Genomic DNA, 23,596 nt, shown 5'->3' on the forward strand with positions numbered 1-23,596 from the left:
TATCCCACGATATATCTTGTATCCCACCTGTGCGATATGAAACATAGGTTGTGCCGATATATCCCACATGTTCGATCTGGTGAACATTTTCAATTTCCGATCTTTTTTTTGTTGAAATTATGTTAAATCAATATCAAATGGTTATAAATTCATTGGTTCTTCATGTTTTGCACGAAAAATCATGGAGTTGGAGCTTTGATTTCCATATCTATTGGTTCTTCACGTTCTCCTCTTCTTTTTTTTTCAAAATTTCCCTTCAATCAGCTATCAATTGGGACGAATTTCAAAGTTATGAGTATTTGATGAAATGATCATCACATACACTCCAATTTCGAAATTTGAGTATAGGTGGTCTGATTTGGGGAAAATTGGAAAATTTTCAAAATTTCTCCCAAATTGCTTGCAATGTTGCACTCCAAACATGAAATCAAGCATGTATGAGGGTTGATCTACTGATTTGTTAAGTCCTCATCAATTTTCAGAAAATAACAATCATTTTTAATATTATTTTTTTTGAAATTTCCCCTCAACCAGCTATCAATTGAGAGTAATTTTGAAGTATTTAGGAATGTTTGATGAAATGATCATCACGTACACTCTAAACGTTATCCATTCAATTTGCATATAGTTGCATTATTTCGGTTGGAAAGCGCATAGCTTAGGACCGTACACAAAGGAAACCTATTATGTGCAATTTTTTTTAAAGATGTTATGATTTAAAAGTGTGTATTAAGGTCTTTTTTAACAATCCCTGAAGTTTCATTGAAAAATTCAACCATTTTCCCAATGTTTCCGAAAAGTGTAATAAATTAACCAATACAAACGATATATCCCGTGCAATAACCGATACGTATCTGTATCTCAAGGATGCGATACATAACGCAATACTGATATTTCGAACATTGCCCGGACCCTCTCTCATGGTTTTCAATACTATTTTTCAATTATCTTCAATGAAGGCATATGTATTTTCCCAACCATTGTGAATGGTCCGTCAATCGCACTACCACGGTCGACCCAATAATATGTGGCATACATCCATCTCTTAGACTATGTCGCACCACATATTGTCATGATAAGTTTTACCAATCATGAATCAAACTAAACAACAATAAGAAACCTTTACATTACTACCTTGCTTAAACCAAAGCAAGTTTATATGAAACTGGATGCATCTTAGTCTTCAACTAGAGCTTTTCTACTACCTCTTCAAAGATGACATTTTCATAGATACCACCGTTAACGTTCACCCCCACAAACTTTGCCATTCACTGTACAACTCGTGCAAAATATATTAGTCTACAACCAATCATCTTCTTTAGCAAGGTATTCCTTATCGGTATTAGTTGGCGTAACAGTACCCACTGATACTGATACATACAGGGGCGTAACAGCCCGTAACGGTGCAAATTTTTTTTGCCAAAAAAATATGGATTAAATTCAGAATATTACAAGCATTCCAAATATGCATTCATTTATAATTTGGAACATGTTTATGGTGGTGTAACAGTCCACTCTCTGGTGAGAAGTTGTATTGGTCTGCCTGATGAATTTATGAACCTAACGACCTACTATTTGCTATAGATCTTTTATATTTAATTATCTAACTATATAATATCAATATAAATTAATTAGAATGAATCTAATACCAAAATATCTCATATTTCATATTTGTAGGTAGGTATTGGTATATTACATACCTAATGACTTGTGTACGTTTTATTTCAATATACAATCTAGGGACTTTTATGTCCTATTATGTAATTCATATATCTAACAAATTAATATAATTCTTCACAATAAATCTTAAGAAAAAATTTGAAATTATATTCAAGTAAATATAGTGTTGTCGATTTAGAGCTGATTTAGTGAATCATTCGATACCCCAAATCAATGTTAAATTCATGTAATCTATTAGCACTTATCTCACTAATGGATTGGTGGATATTTATTGAATAATGAAGAATGAAAAATATCAAATGATCATATTTAAAAAAAAACAAGTGTTTGCAAATTAACGGTGAGAATCATTTAAACAATTTAATTTTGGAATTGTGACTTGGCAACAATAGTGCCATAATTTAATTTATTAATTTTGAGTTAACGTATGCCTCATGGACAATTTTTACGGCCATGTACATAGGGCCCACCATGATGTATGTATTGTATATCAATGACATCCATCTGTTTTATCAAATCATTTCAAGGCATGGTCCAAAAATGAGGTAGATCCAGATCTAAGGTGGACCACTGGTTGGTGAGGCCTTGAAATTGGGGTCCAACTTGATGTATTTGTATATCCGTGCCGTCAATCTATTTTGCCAACTCATTTTAAAGCATGATCCAAAAAATCAGGTAGATTTAAATCTTAGGTGGACCACTAGTGAATGACACAATGAACATAGGACCCACCTTGATGCATTTGTTGTATATCCATGTTGTCCATCCTTTTTGCCAACTCATTTTACGGCATGGTCCAAAAAATGAGGCAAATCCAAATCTTTGGTGGACCAGACAATAGGGATTGAATTCTCACAATTAAAACTTATATTATTATTATTATTATTATTATTATTTGTTAATATTATTTTTTAAGTTGCGACTTGTGTTTTCCTTGATCCATGTCCATGCAACCTTATCAACAGTTTCAATGGTAAATAAACATTCTAATGGGTCATAATGGGTTTTTAACAGTGGGCATTCAATCCTACCATGCGGTCCACTGGAGATCCGGACCATGCCTTGAAATGATCAAGAAAAACTGATGGGTGGCATGGACATATAATATAACACATAAATCAAGGTGGACCACATGCACAAAAACAATGCAAGTGCATAGTGGACATGCAATCCTACTGTGCGGTCCACTTGAGATCTGGATCTGCTTCCTTTTAGGGACTATGCCTTGAAATGATCAGAAAAAACTGATGGGTGGCATGGATATATAATACAACACATAAATCAAGGTGGGCCGCATGCACTAAAATAGTGCAAGTGCACTAAGCGGCATGCGTCACAGACTACCGATAAAGTAAGGTGCGTGGCTGCGCGGATTAGCTACCTACAGGTTGAGTAGCGAGACACGATACTGAAGTGACGTCACCAAGTTCCGTGGGCCCCACCATAATGTATGTTTTATATCCACACCTTTCATCCATCTGTAGAGATCATTTTAGGGCAATATCCAAAGAATGAGTTAAATCCAAAGTTCCAGTGGACCCCAGCACAGAAAACTGTGGGGACAGTGACGCCCACCATTAAAAACTTCTAAAGGCCACGAAAGTTTTAGATCAAGCTGATATCTGTGTTTTACCTTATTTCATGTCTTTTTAAACTTTTGAACGGGTTGGATTTCAAATAAAAATTATGGTGGGCCTTAAGATAGTTTCAACGGTGGGAATCACTCTCCCCACTGTTTTCTGTGGTGGGGTCTACTACATCTTTTTATCTGCCTCATTCTTTGGCTCACGCCCTAAATAATATCTCAAAATGGATGGATGGTGTGGATACATCACATACATCATAGTGGGGCCCACAGAACTTAGTGATGTCACTTCAGTAGCCGACTCGCTACTAACCTGTCAGTATCTAATCCACGTCCGGCCACACCCCCCTTTCATTTTTTTTGAGACTGCGACAGAGGGAGAGAGAAATGAGAGGGAAAAATAAAAATAAAAAAATGAGAAGGAAAGAAAGGGAAAACGAGAGAGAAGGAGAAAACGAGAGGGAAAAAGAAACGATGGAGAGGGAGTTGCACCAAAGGGGAAAGAAGAAGAAGAAGAAGAAGAAGCAGGAGGAGGAGCTACAGCGCGCCGCGAGGAGCTGCAGCAGCGCCACGATGAATTGCAGCAGCGCTGCGGAGAAGAAGAAGAAGAAGAAGAAGAAGAAGAAGCGAGAATAAGGTTAGTTTTTTTTGTTTTTTTTTTTTTTTGTTTTTTCTTTTCTTTTTTCGTTTTTTCTTTTCTTTTTCCTTTTTTTTTTTCGTTTTTTCTTTTAGGGTTACTGTCCGTAACAACTGTTACGGGCTCGTAATGGCCGTTATGCCTTGTAATGACCGTTATGGCCCTGTAACGGCCGTTTCGGTTCCGTTTTCTGCACCTCTGTTTCAGCCCCGTATCGCGTAACGGTAACCGTCGTTACCATTACGTATCGGCCGTTACAGCCAAAACGTAACCGATTTGGGATACCCTGTTCTTTAGGCAACTTAGGTGTAAGAAGAGCCTTCCGAATCATCGTCTTAGGAACCATCACCATATATTCCGTCGTCCCCATTGTCAGTATCATAATCTGCACCATTCATCGATGGCATCAACTGATTGTTCCTCCACAACCCCTTTAAATGTACCGGCCAAATTGACTTCTCGCTTCCTACAATTGAAGGAAATATGCCCAATTCCATTGCATTTGTAGCACTAGATGTTATTCGGACATATTCATCTTACTGCGTCATCATTTAGAACTGACCTAGATGCTAGATTGATATTTTTTGCCCGACTTGAATCCGTTACAGACTTACTATTACTACCCCGAATACCAAAGGCTTAATTAGAAGCTTCCATGCGACCATACCTAGTTTTATCCTCTTTTCAACCAAGGCGGCTTGCCTGACACTGGTTAAATCCTAACTAATCTACAATAGTGGGTTGCAACCATCCATGAAATGAGTAACTAGCTGCTTTCCGGTCTTAGATAAATTATTCCAAGCCACCAAACAATGGAACTCTTCAGCGTACTCTCTACAATCCTCTCCCCAATCCACACAGTCTTCCCAAAAACGGATCCTTGCCCATCTCCCAACCCAAATCCAACGCCCTCAAACTTGGGTCCCATCCTTGAAACTGCCCTCCAAATTGTCGGGGCCCTTTTTAATGAAGACTCTTTTGTCCCCCGTCCTCCTTCCTGAAGACTGTACTTGCTCGCAATTGCTCCTCTCCACGAATTGCCTTCTTCTGATCTGAAGCATCACAACCACTTGCCAAGCAGCGCCGAGTTCATAAGCTCCAATTTCCAGATGCCCGCACCCCCTTCCGAGAAGGACAAATAGACCACCCACTTTAGCAAGTGGAATTTATTTTCTTCTAATCCCTGCCACAAGAACTCCCTCCTCAAACATATCCAAAACCACCATAGGGCACTTAAACAAAGACATGTAATAAAGAGGCAAGTTTGACAAAGCTGCTTTGACGAAAGTCAGCCTGGCACACAAGGAGAGGTGTCAACTTTTCCATCTCAAAAGCTTCCTTTTGAATTTCTTAATAATTGAATGCCAAAGTTGAAGAGCTAGGTTGCAAACAAAGAAGGGGAGTCCAAGGTAGGTTGATGGAAACGACCCCGCACTATACCCGAAAATGTTTGGTAACCTCATCACCTCCTTCAAGGGTGTTCGCACCCCTAAAATCTCACTCTTTCGTATGTTAACCCTCACACCGCTTCAAAACATCTAATATTTTTTCTTAAATTATCCATTTCTCCTAATCTGCATCACAAAGATAATGGTATCATCTGCAAACTACAAATGTGAAATCTAAAGCTCGGCTTTCTCCACTCTAAAACAATTGATAAGACCCACATCTACGCCTCTATCTATCATCTTACTTAGAGCCTCCACCACTACCACAAATAGGAAGAGCGAAAGCGGGTCCCCCCTAATGAAGCCCCCTCGAAGATGTAAAGAATCCTTTTAAGTGTCCTATTAAATGGGATGCAGAACGTAGCTGAATGAATGCACTCCTGGATTCAACTCCTCCATTTCTACCCATATCCCACCAAACCTAAAATATAATTGAGGAAGTCTCAGTCTACATGGTCATAAGCTTTATTGGAGTCCAACTTGCAAACCACTCCTTTTTTGCCTTCTCTATGCCTTGAATGAAAGTACTCGTGCACAATCAACGCAGTATGTAGAATCTATCTCCCAACTACAAAAGAACCTTGAACGTTAGATATGACAACCGTTAAGACTGTTCGAAATCTAAAGGCTAGGATATTCACCAAAATCTTATATGGGCTCCCAATGAGGCTTATTGATCTAAAGTCACCAAGACCTTTGGCTCCCTTCTTTTTTGGAATTATCACTATGAAAGAAGCACCCAACTTAACTGATAGGTGGCCCCTCTCAAAAAATCCCACAACAAAGCTGACAACATTAAGCTTCACTGTCTCCCAGAAAACCTTAAAGAAGGCCAATGGGAAGCCATTTGACCCCAGGGCCTTATCCCTGTCCCAAGCTTCCATAGTCACCTTAACCTCTCACTTGGAGATCGGCTTATCCCCTGAACCTACTTCCTCTTAGGATGGAACAGAACGACAAGTTGGTAAGGCGTGGTCACACCCACCTCTCGCCTGTGAAGAGATCCATGTAGTAGGTAATGATTGCATCGCACACCTTTGACTTCTTCTCAACCCTTTCACCATCCACCATCACGCTGAAGATCGAATTAGCCCTAGCCCGAGCGCCAGCAACTCTTATGGAAAAAAAACTGTGTTCTTGCCCCCCTCCTTAAGCCTTGTCGCTTTGGACCGTTGCCAAAATACCTTGTTGTTGATACACCCATGGATCTAAACTATAAGTTGGCAAGTCATCAAGGGGAAATGGCTAAAGACTCGAGGAGATATCGCAGGTTTAGTCAATAAACTTATTAACTTGACCAGTATGCACATATAATGTATGATGTTAGCATTGTGAATCAACTTATGCATGCTCCAAGGGTGCACTAGTGGTACATATTTCAGTATATCAAAGGAGCCCCATAGAGAGAAATCGTATACAAGCATAACAATCATCTTCATATTGAAGGCTACTCTATTGTAGATTGAGCTGAATCTCTATTTGAAAGAAGTGTGAAAGTTTAGACATGTGGAAAAGTAAAAAAAAGCAGCTATGTGGCTCAGTCTAGTACAAAAGTAGAGTACAGTGACATGGCTCATGCTACTTATGAGCTAATATGATTAAGGACTTCACTACAAGAGATGGGATTCATAGTGCAACAATTAAGATTGTACTACACGAGATGGGATTCATAGTGGAACAATTAAGCAATTGCACCATGACAATCAGGGGCTTCACATATCGGTAGTAATGTTGTGTTTCATGAAAGAATCAAACACATCAAGGTCTTCTGCCATTTCATCTATGAGGTCTCCAACGACAAAATTTCAACTCCATATGTTAAACCTTCAAGATAAACTAGTAGATATGTTCACCTAAGTGCTTGACGCAGTTAGTATAGGCAAGCTATTCCAAGATGGGCATCAATTACATCCATTCACCAACTTGAGGAAGAGTGTTGATGTATTGTGGGTCGTACAATTGTATGGTCCATCAGATCTATGTGTGAGTGGCCCCTACTTTTGTATTCATTATGGCACACAGTGTTGGAAGTATGGCCGACACTACATGTACATGCGTGTATTGTGCTAGTTGGGCAGTTTTATCATTATGAAAATTTTATTAATGATAGAAAGGGAGTGGGAACATGTGAATATAACAAGACAAGTCTTTCCTTTCTCTCCTTCTCTCCCCTCCCCCATTCATCTACCTTGATGCCATAAACTCTCTGATATACGATGAAGAACATGAGGCATTGATAAAGTCTCTTGAACTTCTCAAACACTTTACATCGTCCCCTTTTCATGTTCTTTTTCTTTTTTTCAGCACCAAAAACTTTCCCTCAATTTTGGCTTACTACAGATACTATTTTGATGCAAGACAAGTTGCACCCCAAATCTGAGATCTAAAATCTTGCTTTGATTTGAAGCTCCTTTTGGAGTGTCCATACAAGGGAAAGAGCGTGCAATTTGGATATCCAGTTTCCTTAGATCTAACTTCACAATTTTTACTTTTGAATTAGAACCATCAGCCACCAAATCAATCAATTCATTAGCTAACAAGATACAAAAGCTACTTTGGTAGAGTGAAAACCAGCATTGCCAAAATTGGAAGTAATATTACATGAACATCATCAATCTTCTTAGAAGACACATAGATTTAAATTCTTGAGTGAGAAACAAATTACAATAAGCGTATTGTAGTTGACAAATTTTGAGTTGACGCGCCCCCCCCCCCCCCCAGTAAAAAAGAATACCACAGTGCAAGGCTCAACAGCCAAGTCCCTTCTGACCTTTAATGCCAAAAGGCCAGTAGCATGAAGAGGAGAAGTCCGTCTCCTCTGACCTTTAATGCCACAAAGCCAGGTGGAGCAAGTCACCTTTGACATTTAATGCCAAAAGGCAGGGAAGAGTCTTTGAGGGAAGGTCGGTGGTGGTGGTGGTGGTGGTGGTCAGTGGGGACCATAGTGTGGAGGGTCAGCTGGTGGGGACAATCATGTTGAGGGTCAGTTAAGGAGGAGAAACAAGTCTCCTCTGGCCTTAAATAGCAAAAGGCGAGCAAGAGGACAAGGACGAGACTGACATCGATGTTGAGCACTGTTGGTGGCAGAGAAAACGACAGCATCATCTTTAAGGGAGGATTTGTTGTGGCAATTGGTGGGGATTGACAGTATCAAAGGTCAGTTAGTGAGGACGACAACATCAAGGGTAGTTAAGCTAGGGATAGGGCTACATTAGGGTGAATAAGAGATGAGGAAGAATACAGGATTAGCACTCAAGATTTGGACAGAGATAATATATATTCATATTCAATTTTAATTCTCTCTTTATTTAAAATATATTTCCAATGTATTTATGCATAATGGGGTAGCTAGCATAAAAGGTTAAATGGGTAAAGTGTAAATGAAAACAAAAGGTAATAACACTAACTCATCTCAGGTAACCACCGACACCTAACCAACAATCATACATAATCTGTTCTAGACGTTAAACCTGAATCCAAACACATTATAAAATTTGGCTCAAAGTCCATTTATACATCGGATAGGATACTGTGGTTAACCAGAAATCCAAGTACCCACTGACAATTTTTCACTGTCCACATCCAAGATCATTATTTCAGCCTTCTACAACATTGGGACTTCTAGAAACTCTTTGCTCCATTTCCAAAGGAATAAAGGGGGTCCATGCAAGAGTACCAACGAGGGAATTCTCCATCCACCATTCCTACACAAAGTCTTCAAACTTTGGGTGCATCATACGTATTAACCCTTAAAAGAGAGAGAGAGAGAGAGAGAGAGAGAGAGAGAGAGAGAGAGAGAGAGAGAGAGAGAGAGGAAGAAGAAGTAGATGATTTTCTTGCTATTTCATGTCACAAGGAAGGGGTGGGATCAACAACCAATCAAGTATAGATCTGCTGGATAGTCTTGAAAAAAAATCCTCCATTAAGATGAGAGCAAGAAAAATATACTCTAAATTATGTTGTTGATTTTCTCGATTAGAGAGACAGCCTCAAAAGGATAGGTCACCATTCCATTTTAGACATAAACTTAGAGAAGCGTATCATATCAAAGTAAAGATTAGAAGTACTGGTTTTCTCTTCCAACTAGTGGGCAGTTTTGAATTCCTTCAAGTAAATAGCAACAACAATGGCTGGAATGCTCAATCCAATCGAAACCTGCATTCTCTAACGAAAACATGCATTTCTGACATACTGAAAGCCATTGCATATAGGATATAGTTGAAACTGGTCATCAGTCACCACATAATGCAATTTTTGGAATGTTTTCAAGATCAAATAAAAATATAATAACTTTCCTACAGTAACAAAGTCATCAGGTATATAGAAAAAAATGCATAAATTTCTTTAAAATACCAGCTTGGCATTGCACGCCATTTACTCACAATCAAATCCTAACAACCTGTCTAGTCCCGCATCCTACAAGAGAAGTACGCAATAAATAGATGTGAGTGCATAATCTCAACTTACAAACTCCATTGGGAAGACTAGTTCTTCAAAGCTGCACTCAAAGGTTTGAGCTTTTTCTGCAAAACATCCATAACACTACCGAAATCCGCCTTCACTTCCACAGGGGGGTTAGCAAACCGGCAAGCCATGTCAGCAATCTCATTGGAATGGTAATCGATCTTGGACTGCGTGAATTTCAAACCATGCGCCGTACTAATAACCACTGTCCGGTCCGTAGGCCTGATCACCCCACTATGTCTAAGCTTGATCAATGCCGACAGAGCAACCCCCGTATGAGGGCATATAAACATACCAGCAAGATCTGCCTGGGCCATGGCATCCATCAGCTCCTCCTCAGTTGCCTCCTCCACAATCCCATTCGAATTCTGGAGCGCAAACACAGCCCGGTCAATCGAAACTGGATCTCCAATCTGTATCGCGGACGCAAAAGTGGATCCCGCCTTCACCGGCTTGAAATCAGTCCAACCTGACTTGTAATGCAGATAGAGGGGGTTGGCATTTGCGGCCTGGGCACACACAAGCCTTGGCATTCGATCCACGAGGCCCAATTCCTGGCACATTCTAAACCCCTTATAGAATGCATATATGTTTCCGAGATTACCGCCAGGGACAATGACCCAGTCGGGAACTTCCCAATCGAACTGCTGCAAGATCTCAATTGCAGCCGTCTTCTGCCCTTCAAGCCTCAGGCTATTCAACGAATTGGCGAGGTAGATTGGGAGCTCCGCTGTGACCTCCCGAATCAGCCTCATGCAACCATCGAAGTCAGTATCCAGGCTGAGGACAAACGCCCCATTGGCAATCGGCTGGACGAGCTGGGCGATTGAGATGCGGTTGGCCGGGAGGAAGACAATGGCAGGAATGCCAGCGGCAGCACAGTAGGCAGAAAGTGCAGCAGACGTGTCACCAGTGGAGGCGCACCCAACGCCCAGGACAGGGCGACCCATCTTGCGGAGGCGATTGACCTGGCTGACAAGAACAGTCATGCCAAGGTCCTTGAAGCTACCAGTATGGCTAATGCCGCAGTGCTTGACCCAAAGATCATTCATCCCGAGAACTTCCTTGCCAAACCGCTCGGCCCAAAAGAGATTAGAGTTGCCTTCGAAGACAGAGATGATGTCGTCACTGTCGATCTCCGGCAGGACCCACTCCTTCTTGCTCCAGACGCCAGAGCCGTAGGGCCACGTCGTCTTTCCGACCCGGGAATCGAAGAGTGACTTCCAGTAGGCCCCGTCGAACCTCTTGAGAGCCTCAATGTCGTGGCGGACATCGAGGAGACCGCCAGAACGGCTACGGTAGATGATATCATCGAGGGAGTAGGACTCTTCAGAAGATGAGAAGTAAACACTGGTTGTGAACGGGACGTATTTGGCGGAGAATCCGTGGTTGTGAGTAGAACAGTTGGTCCGGCGGGCCTCTTCACGGATGTTCTCATCGGCGGGGCGACGGCGGTGGTGGGGCTCGGGGGCGGTTTCTGGTGGGGCCGAGGAGGAGGACGAGCAGGAGATGGTGAGGCGATGGGGTTTGTGATTGCAGATGACGTGTTTGTGCTTGGGTCTGAGAGAATAAGGAGAGGATTGTAAGAGAGGATGGAATGCTGCTGCAGCCATTCTATCCAACGAAGCTCTTCGCTTTCTAGCTTTCTACTTCTCTCTGCCTGGCAAAATGGCGCCCGCGCTGTCAGAGAGAGAGAGAGAGAGAGAGGGAAGGAGAGTTCCGGCGGCGCAGAAAGAGCGAGAGTCTTTGCATTTGGCGGGCGATGGCGAAGTATATAGGATGTACACGGATTGGACACTTAACCCGGGTGCGGATTGCCTGTGACCCTGGCCGGGGCTGTGTGCGGCCATATCGATCTCTATGACAAATCCACTCCGTCCATCTGTTTTTAAAGACCACATTAGGACAGGATTTTAAAAATCAGGCAAATAAAAAACTCAGGTGGGCCATACAAAACGAAACATTATGGATTGAACGCTCGACGATGACAGAAGTTTTGTATCACATGATATTTGTTCCTACAGTTTACCTGAGTGGTAATAACTCTATAAACGGTTTGGATGGAATATAAACATCATGGTCCGCTCCAGAAGTTTTCAACAGCGAAAGTTGCTGTTCCCACAGTGTTGTTGGTATGGCCCACCTGAGTTTTAGATCTCCCTTATTTTTAGTATCCCGTCCAATTGTGGTCTTTCAAAACAGATGAACGGAGCGGTTTTATCAGAGAAATCTCTGTAGACCCCACACAGCCTCGGACACAGAGATATCTCTGTGCCCGAGTACAGGCAATCCGGCAGGGGCTCTGAGCGGCCACGTGATGTATGGATTTTGTCCCCACCGCGATCTATTATTTTTATATCATTTTAGGATACTAGTTTAAAAATAAGGTAGATCTAAGGCTTATGTGGACCACACAGTAAGGATTAAATAACTACCTTTGAAAATTTGAGAGCCTAGTAAGTTTTACATGAAGCTGTTGTTTGTTAAAACTGCGGTCTGTGCTTTCCCTTCGGCCAGCCCATGTGACCTTATGAAATGGTCAAATGGCAAACAAATATAAAATTGAATGTCAAAAGATTTCAATGGTAGGCATCATTATCACCACTGCTTTCTATGATGTGATTGTCTTAAGCAATGGATATATCCCATTTTCTAGGGTTGCATCCTAAGGGCATGTTTTACCTATAGGATTAAATAGTATGGAATGGTGTTAGATGGGATTAACATCATTATTATACAACAAAATATTTAGGCTATTCAATCCTATCTTTGGGATAAAATTCTCATTATGGGGAAAAATACGGGATAAGACAAAATTCCCTTTGGTGGCATTCATCCTCATTGTCACTAATTCCTGCGAAAGCCAATTGAAGTGAGTTACGAGTGATTTGGAGGATTTGTGTGGTGTATTTAGAGATATGTGGAGGTATTCAAAGAGGATTCTACAATAGTACAATTGGTCGAGCAACGATACGTCGTCCATTAAGTAGTCAATTGATGAATGATCGTGTAGGAGCGGTTATAGGATAGATGACAAGATCATACGTAAGAAGAGTTGAAACATGTGATACGGTTATAGCAACCCTTAAAGCGTGGGAAGCATCTGGATGGCTGGGTTAACGCTATAAATAGTAGAGGAATTCAGTATGAATGTGTCTCAGACCAAACCAAATTTATTTTTCAGTTATTAATTGAATTATCGGTCATTTACATTCCTTAGTGTAATCACTTTACCTTTACTACAAGTTAATTATTTTCCTAGTGTAATCCTTTACTTTTCCTTTGTTGTTTACATTTTATAGTGTAATTTGTACCGTTGATCAAGTAACTGATAATATTAGCTTTAATTTGAGTCTACGCTCATACATTGGATTCGGTTTTCCATCTAAGAAGGTGTTTTGCAACATCTCCATGCGACTGACTGTAAGAATTCCTTTCTCGATCTTTTATATGTTCTGAAAAGTCTTTTCGTATGGAAGGCAAATGTCACGTCCCAAACTCGAAAATCGGGCTCACAAAATTTTCGATCGCCGAATCCGGCGCCGACAGCCTCCGTAGAACCCCATTCTCAGCTCCCAGTGCCCATTCGCCAGGTTCCGATCCTGGGATGCTACGAGGAGGATTTTCAACATCAGTTTGATTCGTAATAAGCATAACCAAAGGCACAACCCACAAACAATAACCAAAAACTCCATCACATTTCCACTATGATAAAACATTTACAAGTACAATGAGCGTAAAGGGAAATACAATGATGATGAACAAAACTCCAAAATAATCTGCCACGTGCTCAAGCCTCAGCGCTGCTGCAATCCAACGTCACCTGCACGCAACGGTCGTGCATAAGCTTATAGAAAGCTTAGAGGGTGGTGAAAGTGTGTGCTCAAGGTAGTAATGCAGTATGCAGTATCAGAATAATGAGGAACATGCTGATGAAAGCCAAGAATACCATAGCCGTACCAGGGCCATGCGGTGCAAAGCATGAATGATGTCGGTCATACCAAGGCCATGCAATGCGAAATGCAACTCAAGCATAGAAACCCTCATCTAAGTCCACATGTTAATACGGCTCAAATCTGGAATATCACCGGGGTCTAGTACACTCCAAGCCAGATTGCAGCCCCATCGCGCGCAATAATGTGAGTGGAAAAGACCTCACTATCCGCCTGCCAATATCGGGCTCGGCTCGTCAATAGCGGACCCATTCCTCGAGCTGGTCAGACTCAGCCTAGCATTACCCCCTACTCTCGGGCGGGTAAGGCCGTACCCCCTTCCAACCGACCACAACACAGTGGAAAGTGCAACCGTCTGGTAATCGGCACTCGGCACTCATGCACCCACTCGGTCTAGACGTTGGAGCAACCTCTTGGTACCACAAGGGTTTAGGGACTTTCACCGAGGGATATCTATAGCACCCCATGTGGAACAATATTTCCAGTATCCAATCCTGCCAACCACGATACGTCAGTGGAGGCTACGGCCCTGATGGCGCTAGGGCGTACAGTAACCATATCACACGATGCGAATGCATGAATCATACTATCCAGTTATACAGCAATCCTGCGCGTATCATGCGCTTATGTAGGGCAACACCGCCTATCAGGGAGCCCATAAATAATCTGCCCGAGGGCATATGCTATAATCAGTCACTCCTCATATCAAGCATACATATGATGCGTATGATCGTGAATCATGGAACTATACTAAGTATGTCATATGGTAATGGATGCAGTTCATAACGAAGATGGGCTTAGATAGCCTACACATTACATGTACGGGCCTATAACAAGCCCTAGGGTGAGTCATAATATGGACATTTAACTAACACTACTTGCAATGTGGACGTCAAACCAACATTACTCCCAAAGCATAGCCCGTCGTAAACATTATTGCATAAACCATGATGGGATCACACATTGCAATGGACCTTAGGTACATCCCATTGGGCCTTCAATATATCAAATGGGCCGTATCACATGGGCCTTACATTTATCAAATGGGCCGCATTAATGGGCCTCACCAACGGACCTTATGTACATTGCAATGGGCCATAGCCCATGGGCCTTAAAAATACATCACAATGGGCCTAATCACATGGGCCTTACATTTATCAAATGGGCCGCACCAATTAGGCCTTATATGTACATCAAATGGGCCTCAACCCATAGGCCCCAATACATCTTAATGGGCCTTAACCCATGGGCCATAAATGCATCTAATGGGCCTTACAACATGCCAAGGTGGGGTCCACTTGGACTATGGATCTGGCCCATTCTCTAAGCCCATGCCATAAAATAACCTTTTTAAAATGGATGGACAGATTGGATGCAGCACCTGCCTCATGGTGGGGGGTCCACATGAAGGCCAACCATCACATATTTTATATAATATAATATATATTTTATATATAGTATATACAATATTATATATATAATATAATATTATATATATAAATACACACACACACACACACACACGCACACGCACACATACACACCCACCGTCCCTGGACGGTGGGGATAGAACACAAACATCACAGCGGGCTCCACCGTCCGCCTGGACGGTGGCAATAAAACACATATATCACTGTGGGCTCCATGTGGGGCCCACCATAATGTTGATACGCCATCCAACCCGTTGATAAGGTCACGTAGACCTAGATGAAGTGTAAAAACAAATTTCACCCTGATCCAAAGCTTCTGTGGACCCAAAAAGGGTTTCAAGGGTAGAGTTCAATTCACACTGTTTCCTATGATGTGGGCCACCTGAGTCTTGGATGGACCTGAAATTTGGAGGGTGGTCCACTGCCCTGAGGGCCCACCATATGAATGGATTGAATAACAAATAAACGTCAAGGTGGGGCCCACGGCTATAGCCATGGGTGGCTGTCCATCCGCCCGTCCGCCCGGGCGCTGGTGCGCAAGCAGCGCCTGCTGCTTTTCTAACAGCAGCAGCAGCAACACTGCTGCCTATATTTTTTTTATTTTTTTTATTCCTGTGGTTTGTCACAGGTGGGGTCCACATTTTGAGAATCCACTCCGTCCAATGGCCCTCCATGGCTCAAGACAAGCAAAACAAGCCCAATATTGGACATATTTCAGCGTATAAACAATCAGGGAAGGTTTCAATGGTGAAAACCACCATTTGATATGGTATGGCCCGCCAGGACCTCGGTTTAACACCATTTTTCGGTTCAACGCCTAAAATGAGGTTGGAAAAGGAATGGACGGCGTGGATTGAAGACATACATCAAGGTGGGGCCAAAATAAGTGGGCCACCCTTAAGCTTGGAAACAAGCTGATATTTGTGTTTTCCAATCAAACGTCCAGCGTCCAGGGACGCTGGACGGTCTGGCCGTGCAAGGTGGGCCTGCTCAGGTGGGCCACCAATGATGGATGGTGTGGGTACTACACACATGAAGTGGGTCCCACTTATAGACGGCCTAGACAAAATAGATACTTCATGGTGGGGTCCATTCAAGTGGGCCACACAATCATATCATGATCTTAAAAAAGAAATGAAAAAGAGAGGGAGAGAGAGAGAGATAGAGAGTGGGACACGCGTGATGGAGGGACCCCGGCACTATGGGCCCTCCCTTCAATGATCTATAACATAAATCAAGTGGGCCATTACATGTGGGCCCATCAAATTGAAATCCAACGGTGGAGAAATCTTCTCCACTAGATTAGACGGTCTAGATGACCCTAAGTATGCAAGGAAAATAAACATCATGATGGGGTCCATAGAGAATGGCCCCATCATGGAATGATCATGATGATCCAAGTGGGCCATCGGCCACATCTTAGGGTCCAAAGCGAGATCCAAACCATTGATCGGTTGGCCTCACTTGGCCCATCTTAAAAACATTAAAACTACCCTATCAAAGCACCCACCGCTTGATCTTCTTACTCCCTTGGCTTTCTTAGCTCCTTGTGCTTCTCTTTGATAGAGGAAGATAAGAAATGGATGGCTAGGATGAGAGATCTAGGGATGGAAAGGTGGGCCTCACACATGCATTTTTTCTCACCATGGGAGGGCTTGGACGTGAGGCTCTTAGTTGCTTAGGAATGACTTTGAAAATGAGAGAGAGACTTGTAAAGAGAGAGGGATGGGTGATAGATGTGTTGATGTGGTGAGTGATGGGTGTAAGAGCCCTTTTTAACTTTTGTGGCAAAAGTTGTAAGAAAAGTATAGGTTTTGTAAGAACTTTTTGACTTTTGGGGCTTGCTTGGGAAGGGTGAAAGGTGATGTGTACTTGACATGATGGGATTGATGGGATTGATTGATGTGACAAGTCGTAGAGATTCTCTCGGGTTTTGTAACGCGCGGCATTTTTCTCTCACTGAACGCTGGCCCACATCTCCTGACCAGGGTATCGCCTCGACGCGCGAGTCGCGGCATTGGAACCGCGTCGATGACGCGATCGCTAAGGTACAAGTCTTGGGTTGAGTCGACTCGGGTTGACGGCATGAGAATCAGGGTCGCGTGCAAATACTGGTTAAGGGTCGAAGGTTGCCGGAATTCGACCGGAAAGACCGCGGAAGTCTATGAAATAGTACGGTCTAGGATATGGGGCTTACAGCAAAGGTGTAGCCCATCATCGGAGGACAAACCCTACCCTCTAAATATTGCCTGATCCGATTAACATATTGAGTGAGTGGCTAAATAGGCAGTTAATCTCATTCGATCTTGGTCATATACTATGTATCTGCCTATCTTGACGCGTGGGTCATAGTTGTTGGGTTTGAATTGAGCCACAAATTTAATTCTGGCATGCCCTCACTTATCACGTGACAAAATTTGAAAAACAACTATAACAACAGTTTGACACACTTGGTGTATAACACCCTGAACTTTTCAATACCCGAGTATTGAAAGTTCTCGAGTGTTATGATGAAGTGTAACTTAATATGTACATGTGTACAATACCAATCCAACTATCATATCTAATCTCCAACGTGAATCTAACCATTGGAAACGATTGTCGTCTATGGATCAAGCCATCCGACCGTTGATTTTAAGATAAGATCATCATACGTCCAAGTAAACCCACTTGCGATCATTTGTTTACAAAACTGACCACACACCCAACTATATACATGACTAGATTACTAACCATTAAGTTTTCCTATTTTAAACATGTCATCTGACCATCCATTGTGTGGTTTGATATATGTACATTCTTTAATTAATTTGGTGAATAACTCTTTATTTATAATAATTTAGATATAAGTCCTTTTGTAAGAATTATTTAGAAACGTGCATATAATCATGCAGAACCATTAGATTTTACAAAACTCTTATATCAACAATAATTACGAAAATGCCATTAACCTAGACCCTTGAATTCTAGATCACATAGTCCCCCCGATCCGCTTGATGAGAAATTTTACACCATGCCTTTTTATCATAAATTAACCATACATGTCGATTTTCAGCCATTAGATCATCATAGAAGTGGCCCAATTGACAAATCAGCCCCTTAACTGTTGATTGTAGTATTCATCGAGTGAAGAAAGGTCATGGATAGTCATAGTAAGATATTTTCCTTCATATGAACGACTTGGATTGCCAATCATATGAACCAAGTATGAAATATGAAGACCCACTTTGGTAGGCTTTTACTTATGCGCGAAGTTATCCTTTCGAGGCTTATCAACTTTGTATAAATCTAGATCTTCAGATCTAACTACTTACTGCCGTCCATTGAAACTCAAACTTAGACCATACCTTGGCCTCACATGACTACAGCATCATACAAAATTTAGATCCTGATCTATAATTTTACGTCGTTGAACACAGAAGCCAATTCCTTCCTTTTTGACACAAAAGGTGAGGTTTCAGATCTAACCTTTTTCCACCATTGATCAACTACAAAATTTTGTCCAATTGTTTGCCTATCTTGACTACGCATTTCCTTTAAAATTAATCCCTGATCATTAAGCATGGACTGCTAATTAAGATTAAGTTTGTTTCAACGCTCGCCAGGAGAATTTCAAGACAATCTTATGTAAAGCCCGGATCTGCTTCATACCTAGGTTCATGGGCCAACATGACCCGACTTGTAACACCCCATACTTTCCAGTACTCGGGTATTACCATGAAGACCTAGTTTAGTATAAACACAAACCTAATGTATCTGAACATTCATTCTCATTCTAACTTGATTTAATAGTTGGAAGTAATCTTCATCCATAGACCAACACATCCATCTGTTAATTCTCAAGATGAGCCATTACATCACTCTGAAACTAAACCACATGCCACAAATCTAGGATCTTAAGTCACACAACCTACCGTTCATTGAATCCTCAATAGCTTAAGGGATGATCCATACCTACACCATACGATCGAGCTTAAATCTGACCATTTGAAGAATGTACACCCATAGATCAAACCATACATCGCCAGTTTCGGGGCCCAAATCAATAGATCCACTGATAATCGGGTCCACATAATTCCATTGGGCAAGTTAGCCATTGGATTACATTGTTAGGACATTTACTTGTAAATCCAACCGATGGGTTTTAGTCAGACAGTCCTTAGGACCCTTTGAAGTTAGGTTTAATCATATTTGAAAGGGATTCGACTGTTGGATGATTGGAAAATGCCTTTTATGGTACGTAAAGAGAGCTGTATGGCCCACCTAAGTTGGATATTTAACCCATCTTCATTCTATAGTCACGATGAAACATAATAAAGATAGTGGGAGGAGTAGATTTCATAGAATATCATGGTGGACCTCACTTTTTGACTCAGAAGTGCACTAGGGGGCGTGCACCCGCTATGCATTGAGACAAGGAACTTGGTCAAACACCTTTGACCCGAGCCAAACCAAGAAAGGAAGGATCCCTTCCTCCTTTCTCGCTCGAGCTCCGTTCAAACGGACAGTGTATGTTTCCGTCTGACTGTGACCCACCATAAAAGATCACCTTGATGATCTAAACCGTCCATCTTGTAGAATGCTCAAAGCTAACCAAAACCATGTTGGTCACACATCTTGAAGCTCCCATATGTGGTCGTAATCGCTGGCACAAAGAGCGTTGTGCGCAACCATTTTTTCCAAAAATGGAAATTTTCCATCTCTCTTTACTTTACACGCTAGCAATCTGCGTGCTTTAGTTGTTGTAATCTCAGCTCTCCACTGAGAGGATCCTAGCCTTTCAAAACTAGGGTTTTTACAATAGAAAGAGATGGAGAGAGAGAGAGAGAGAGCAGCCGCGGGAGGATCCGCTAGTGCGCTGCATGATCTCAGCCGCCCATCCACTGCTAAAAACTCCTTTGGATCAATGTAAACCATCCATCGAGATAACTTTTAACATAAGGAAGCCCTAGATATCCCATTCGAACGCTCTCCCCTCCTATCTTTGTGGTTGCACTCGAAAACTGGCCGTTTCTTCCTCTCTTTGAACCCACTGCAAAAATACCAAGCAACCTCTGATTTTTCTCTTCTCCAAGCTTTTTAAGACACATCCACAGCATTCGGTAGCTTCGGTTCGAAGGACAACCTGTTGAGTAGAGAACCACCATTAATGGATGTCATCTTCCCCATTGTTTTACGGCATCGGGTAGACATGGTTTGACCTGGTTATGCTCAGACTCACTGATGGACATCTCTGGAGAAGATGGAAGAAGGAAGGAAAAGAAGAGAAAGAAAGAAAAGAAGAGGAAGAAGAAAGAAAGTGTGGGAGAGTGCATCGTGCCGCACTTAGTCGGGGCTGCTGTCTGACCTTGTGCCGCACCGAGTCGACATCCTTCGAGTTGGGTCGAGCCTGGCTCGGTCCAGGTTATCCTAGGGAAGAGAGGGAGAAGAAAAATAGAAAGAAGAAGTGAAGGAGAAAGAGAGTGGGGAAGTGGGAGTGATGACACACCAACTCGAACCGAGCCGAGTTTTGGGACGAGTCAGGCCGGGCTTGACATCCATTGCTGGATGTTTCCATCAGGAATAAAGAAAGTAGGAGAGAAAGAGTGAGAGGAAGAGAAGGTCAGTGGTGCTGCACTCCCTTCGAGTGCAAGGGCTGTCGCACCAGGCTGTTCCACCAACCTGACTCGGTTGAGTCGAGGCATGTACCAGGTTGGGCCTGGTTCGAGTGCTGCTGGATGTTCTAGCATAGTAGGAGAAGGGAGAGAGAGATGGAAGAAGAAAAATAAGAGAAAGAAGAAGAAGGAAAGCAAATAGAGAAAGGGAAGGAGGTGGTATGCTGGCCGCGTCCTTCCTCAGCCAACCGAGTTAACTCAATTAGTTGCTAACCTAGCTAAGTTGATTTGGGTTCAGACCCTATTTTTCATGAGAAAGAGGAATGGAGCAGGAGTCGATATGTGCTGCCAAGTCGACTCGGCTGAAACTTATCGAGTTGGGAGAAAATAGAGCTTGTGTGTCGAATTGAGTCGACTAACGTAAGTTAACTTTCTCCTCAAAGTAGAGTGTTTTTAATTATCGTTGGTATTACCATAATTATCGCATTTATTAAAAGTGATTAGCCACTAGCATATTACTTATACTAGTATTAGTTATTATAGATAAAACTACAACTATTAGATATTAGAATTTTATTCATCATTCCTAAATATTATCATTGATGGTAGAAGTGTACTAATTACTACCATCATAATGATTATTATTACCATGATTAACTAATATTAATTATATTATTAATGTTAATAATTATGTTATAGTTAGTAGATTAACATGGTAATTAGTTTTATATTAATTAGTATTCAAATCCTAAAATCTAAGCCTAGAACTTAACTCTGGGATGAAACCATAGATCTAGGTAATCGAAACCCTAGGCTATAATCTTAACCATAAATAGTGAGAAGAACTTTGATCTAATCGCACAATTTCATAATTTGTGGTAGGATTCAACTCTAAGGGTGTATACACCTCCTAGCGACATTAGTAGGCGATTCGACACGTGAGGTGATGATTTCTTCCCCTTGAGCTTTTCATTTCCAAATTAGTCTAAGGAATAGTTTTTGTTGAATTATAGTTGTTACCTTATAACTTGTGATTACTTATAGTAATTATTGAATTTTAAGGGATGACTTACATTTGAATTATAGTTAATGGCTTGTAAACCATAATCACATGCAATAGTTATTTGATCTTACATGTTAGTTTCCATCTAAATTCCAACTGATAGCTTATGTAGCTAATTTATGATCTATTGCGGTAGTTATGAACTCAATGATTAACATGTCTTGCATGCTATATCTGCACACATTCACATGTCAATGAATTGTTTGTAAGTCGCTTATGGAATTCGATTCACTACATCAACTAGTAGAAAACTCCACTTATGTATGTGCGCCCAGACTTAGGATGTAACGGGACAGAATGTGTTAGAAATGGACCCTCGAGTTGGAGGTTACCTTTGGTGGTGGAATGTTAGCATGGGTTTACCATCCATAGGTTGTTGTGCTTATGCAACTATAGGGATGATCTTTTACCGCTCTGATTTAACATTGCCCCATGCAACCTATTTACCATTTCGATTTAGTATTTACTTCGTGTGACCTTTTATCACTTTGACTTGGTATTTGTCTCATGATTTGATATTTGTCCTGTGTGGCTTTGACGGTTCATTCTCATATAACCATGCGATGGTAATTCCTACATATTGTATTATGATTGGCCACTAGTCGATGGGCTTCCATTAAACATCCTAAGGTAGAGGTCTCATGAGCTAAGGATGGTGGAATGAGACACTATACCTAAGTTGTCAACCTACGCTGGGTGATGAACCCCCATAGTGACCTTTGAGCTTTCTTAAACTGGCTGGTTGTAAATGGAATAATAATGGTTGGGCTAATCATGATTCATAGCATACGGGTGATGACGGGTCGCTAATTCTTAATGCTGTAGCACATGCCTTTAGGTTTTAGCTATGGTATCGTTTCACTAGCTCCCAGACCACTGATTATCGGCCCACTTTCGTTGAGCTTGGCACTACGTATGTACGGGATGTACTTTCGCTGGTGACCAGCCACATGCATGGGTTTTACCTAAAAGCCAACTGGATGAGCATCCCCAGTTAATGTACACACACGCATCCATGCATTAATAAGACTGTATCGTGTATTGTTTTGAATGCTTTTTTATTTACAACTATACTTAACTAATGTGGTGATGTGTAATCTTGAGGAAAATTCACACTGAGCTGGCCACTCGTTCATCGAATATATAACCGTACAGGTAGTGCAGGTGGCCTAAATGATATTCGTGTTCATATTGATGAGGAACAGGGTACAATTGTCAATGATGCATGATTGTATTTTTCAAGAGTTGCTACGTAAGTTTACAGCTTAAGATTAGTTATAATTTACCTAATTTCACATGTGATATTATTTCATTTTGTAATTATAAGTATTGGGACATTGGTTTGTATAAGTCATTTGGGCAGTCGCTCATATATTTTAAATGTATGTGAAATTCCCTTTATGCTTGATCTGTTTATATTCCGCTAAGTTGCTCACTCTAGAAGAGAAAAGAAAAGTAAAGAAAATATACATGGGATTTGGTTATCCTTAAAGGTTAACACTCGGATATTTGGAAAACGAGTCATATATTCGGGTTTCGAATTACACTATTAGACTGATGAATTAAATGGATTTCCTAAAAAATTCATCGGAGTGGACCCCACTGATTACGTACAAACGAACCGGAAGGTGTAACTTTCGTAAGCTAACGCATGAGGAATGGGTTATGTAAGTAACTTCTTACGATAACTCTCACTCACATGTTGTTGCAACGTGTAGCCCACCAAAAGCTAGGATCGCCCC

At 41.6% G+C, this 23,596-nt stretch overlaps 1 protein-coding gene across 2 annotated transcripts in view; it reads right to left on the minus strand.

The window, feature by feature from the left end:
• The window catches only part of LOC131221129 (threonine synthase, chloroplastic), a 32,422-nt gene extending 20,839 nt beyond the window's left edge, over window positions 1-11,583 (minus strand). For both annotated transcript variants that reach the window (XM_058216279.1, XM_058216278.1), the window contains exon 1: window positions 9,818-11,583. In XM_058216279.1, coding sequence (XP_058072262.1) covers window positions 9,835-11,427 — 1,593 coding nt within the window. In that variant the 5' untranslated portion in view covers window positions 11,428-11,583 and the 3' untranslated portion in view covers window positions 9,818-9,834. The remainder of the gene's footprint in view (window positions 1-9,817) is intronic.
• Between the last annotated feature and the right edge of the window lie 12,013 nt (window positions 11,584-23,596).

The sequence above is a fragment of the Magnolia sinica genome, chromosome 12, assembly GCF_029962835.1.
Source record: "Magnolia sinica isolate HGM2019 chromosome 12, MsV1, whole genome shotgun sequence".
NCBI classification, from domain to species: domain Eukaryota; kingdom Viridiplantae; phylum Streptophyta; class Magnoliopsida; order Magnoliales; family Magnoliaceae; genus Magnolia; species Magnolia sinica.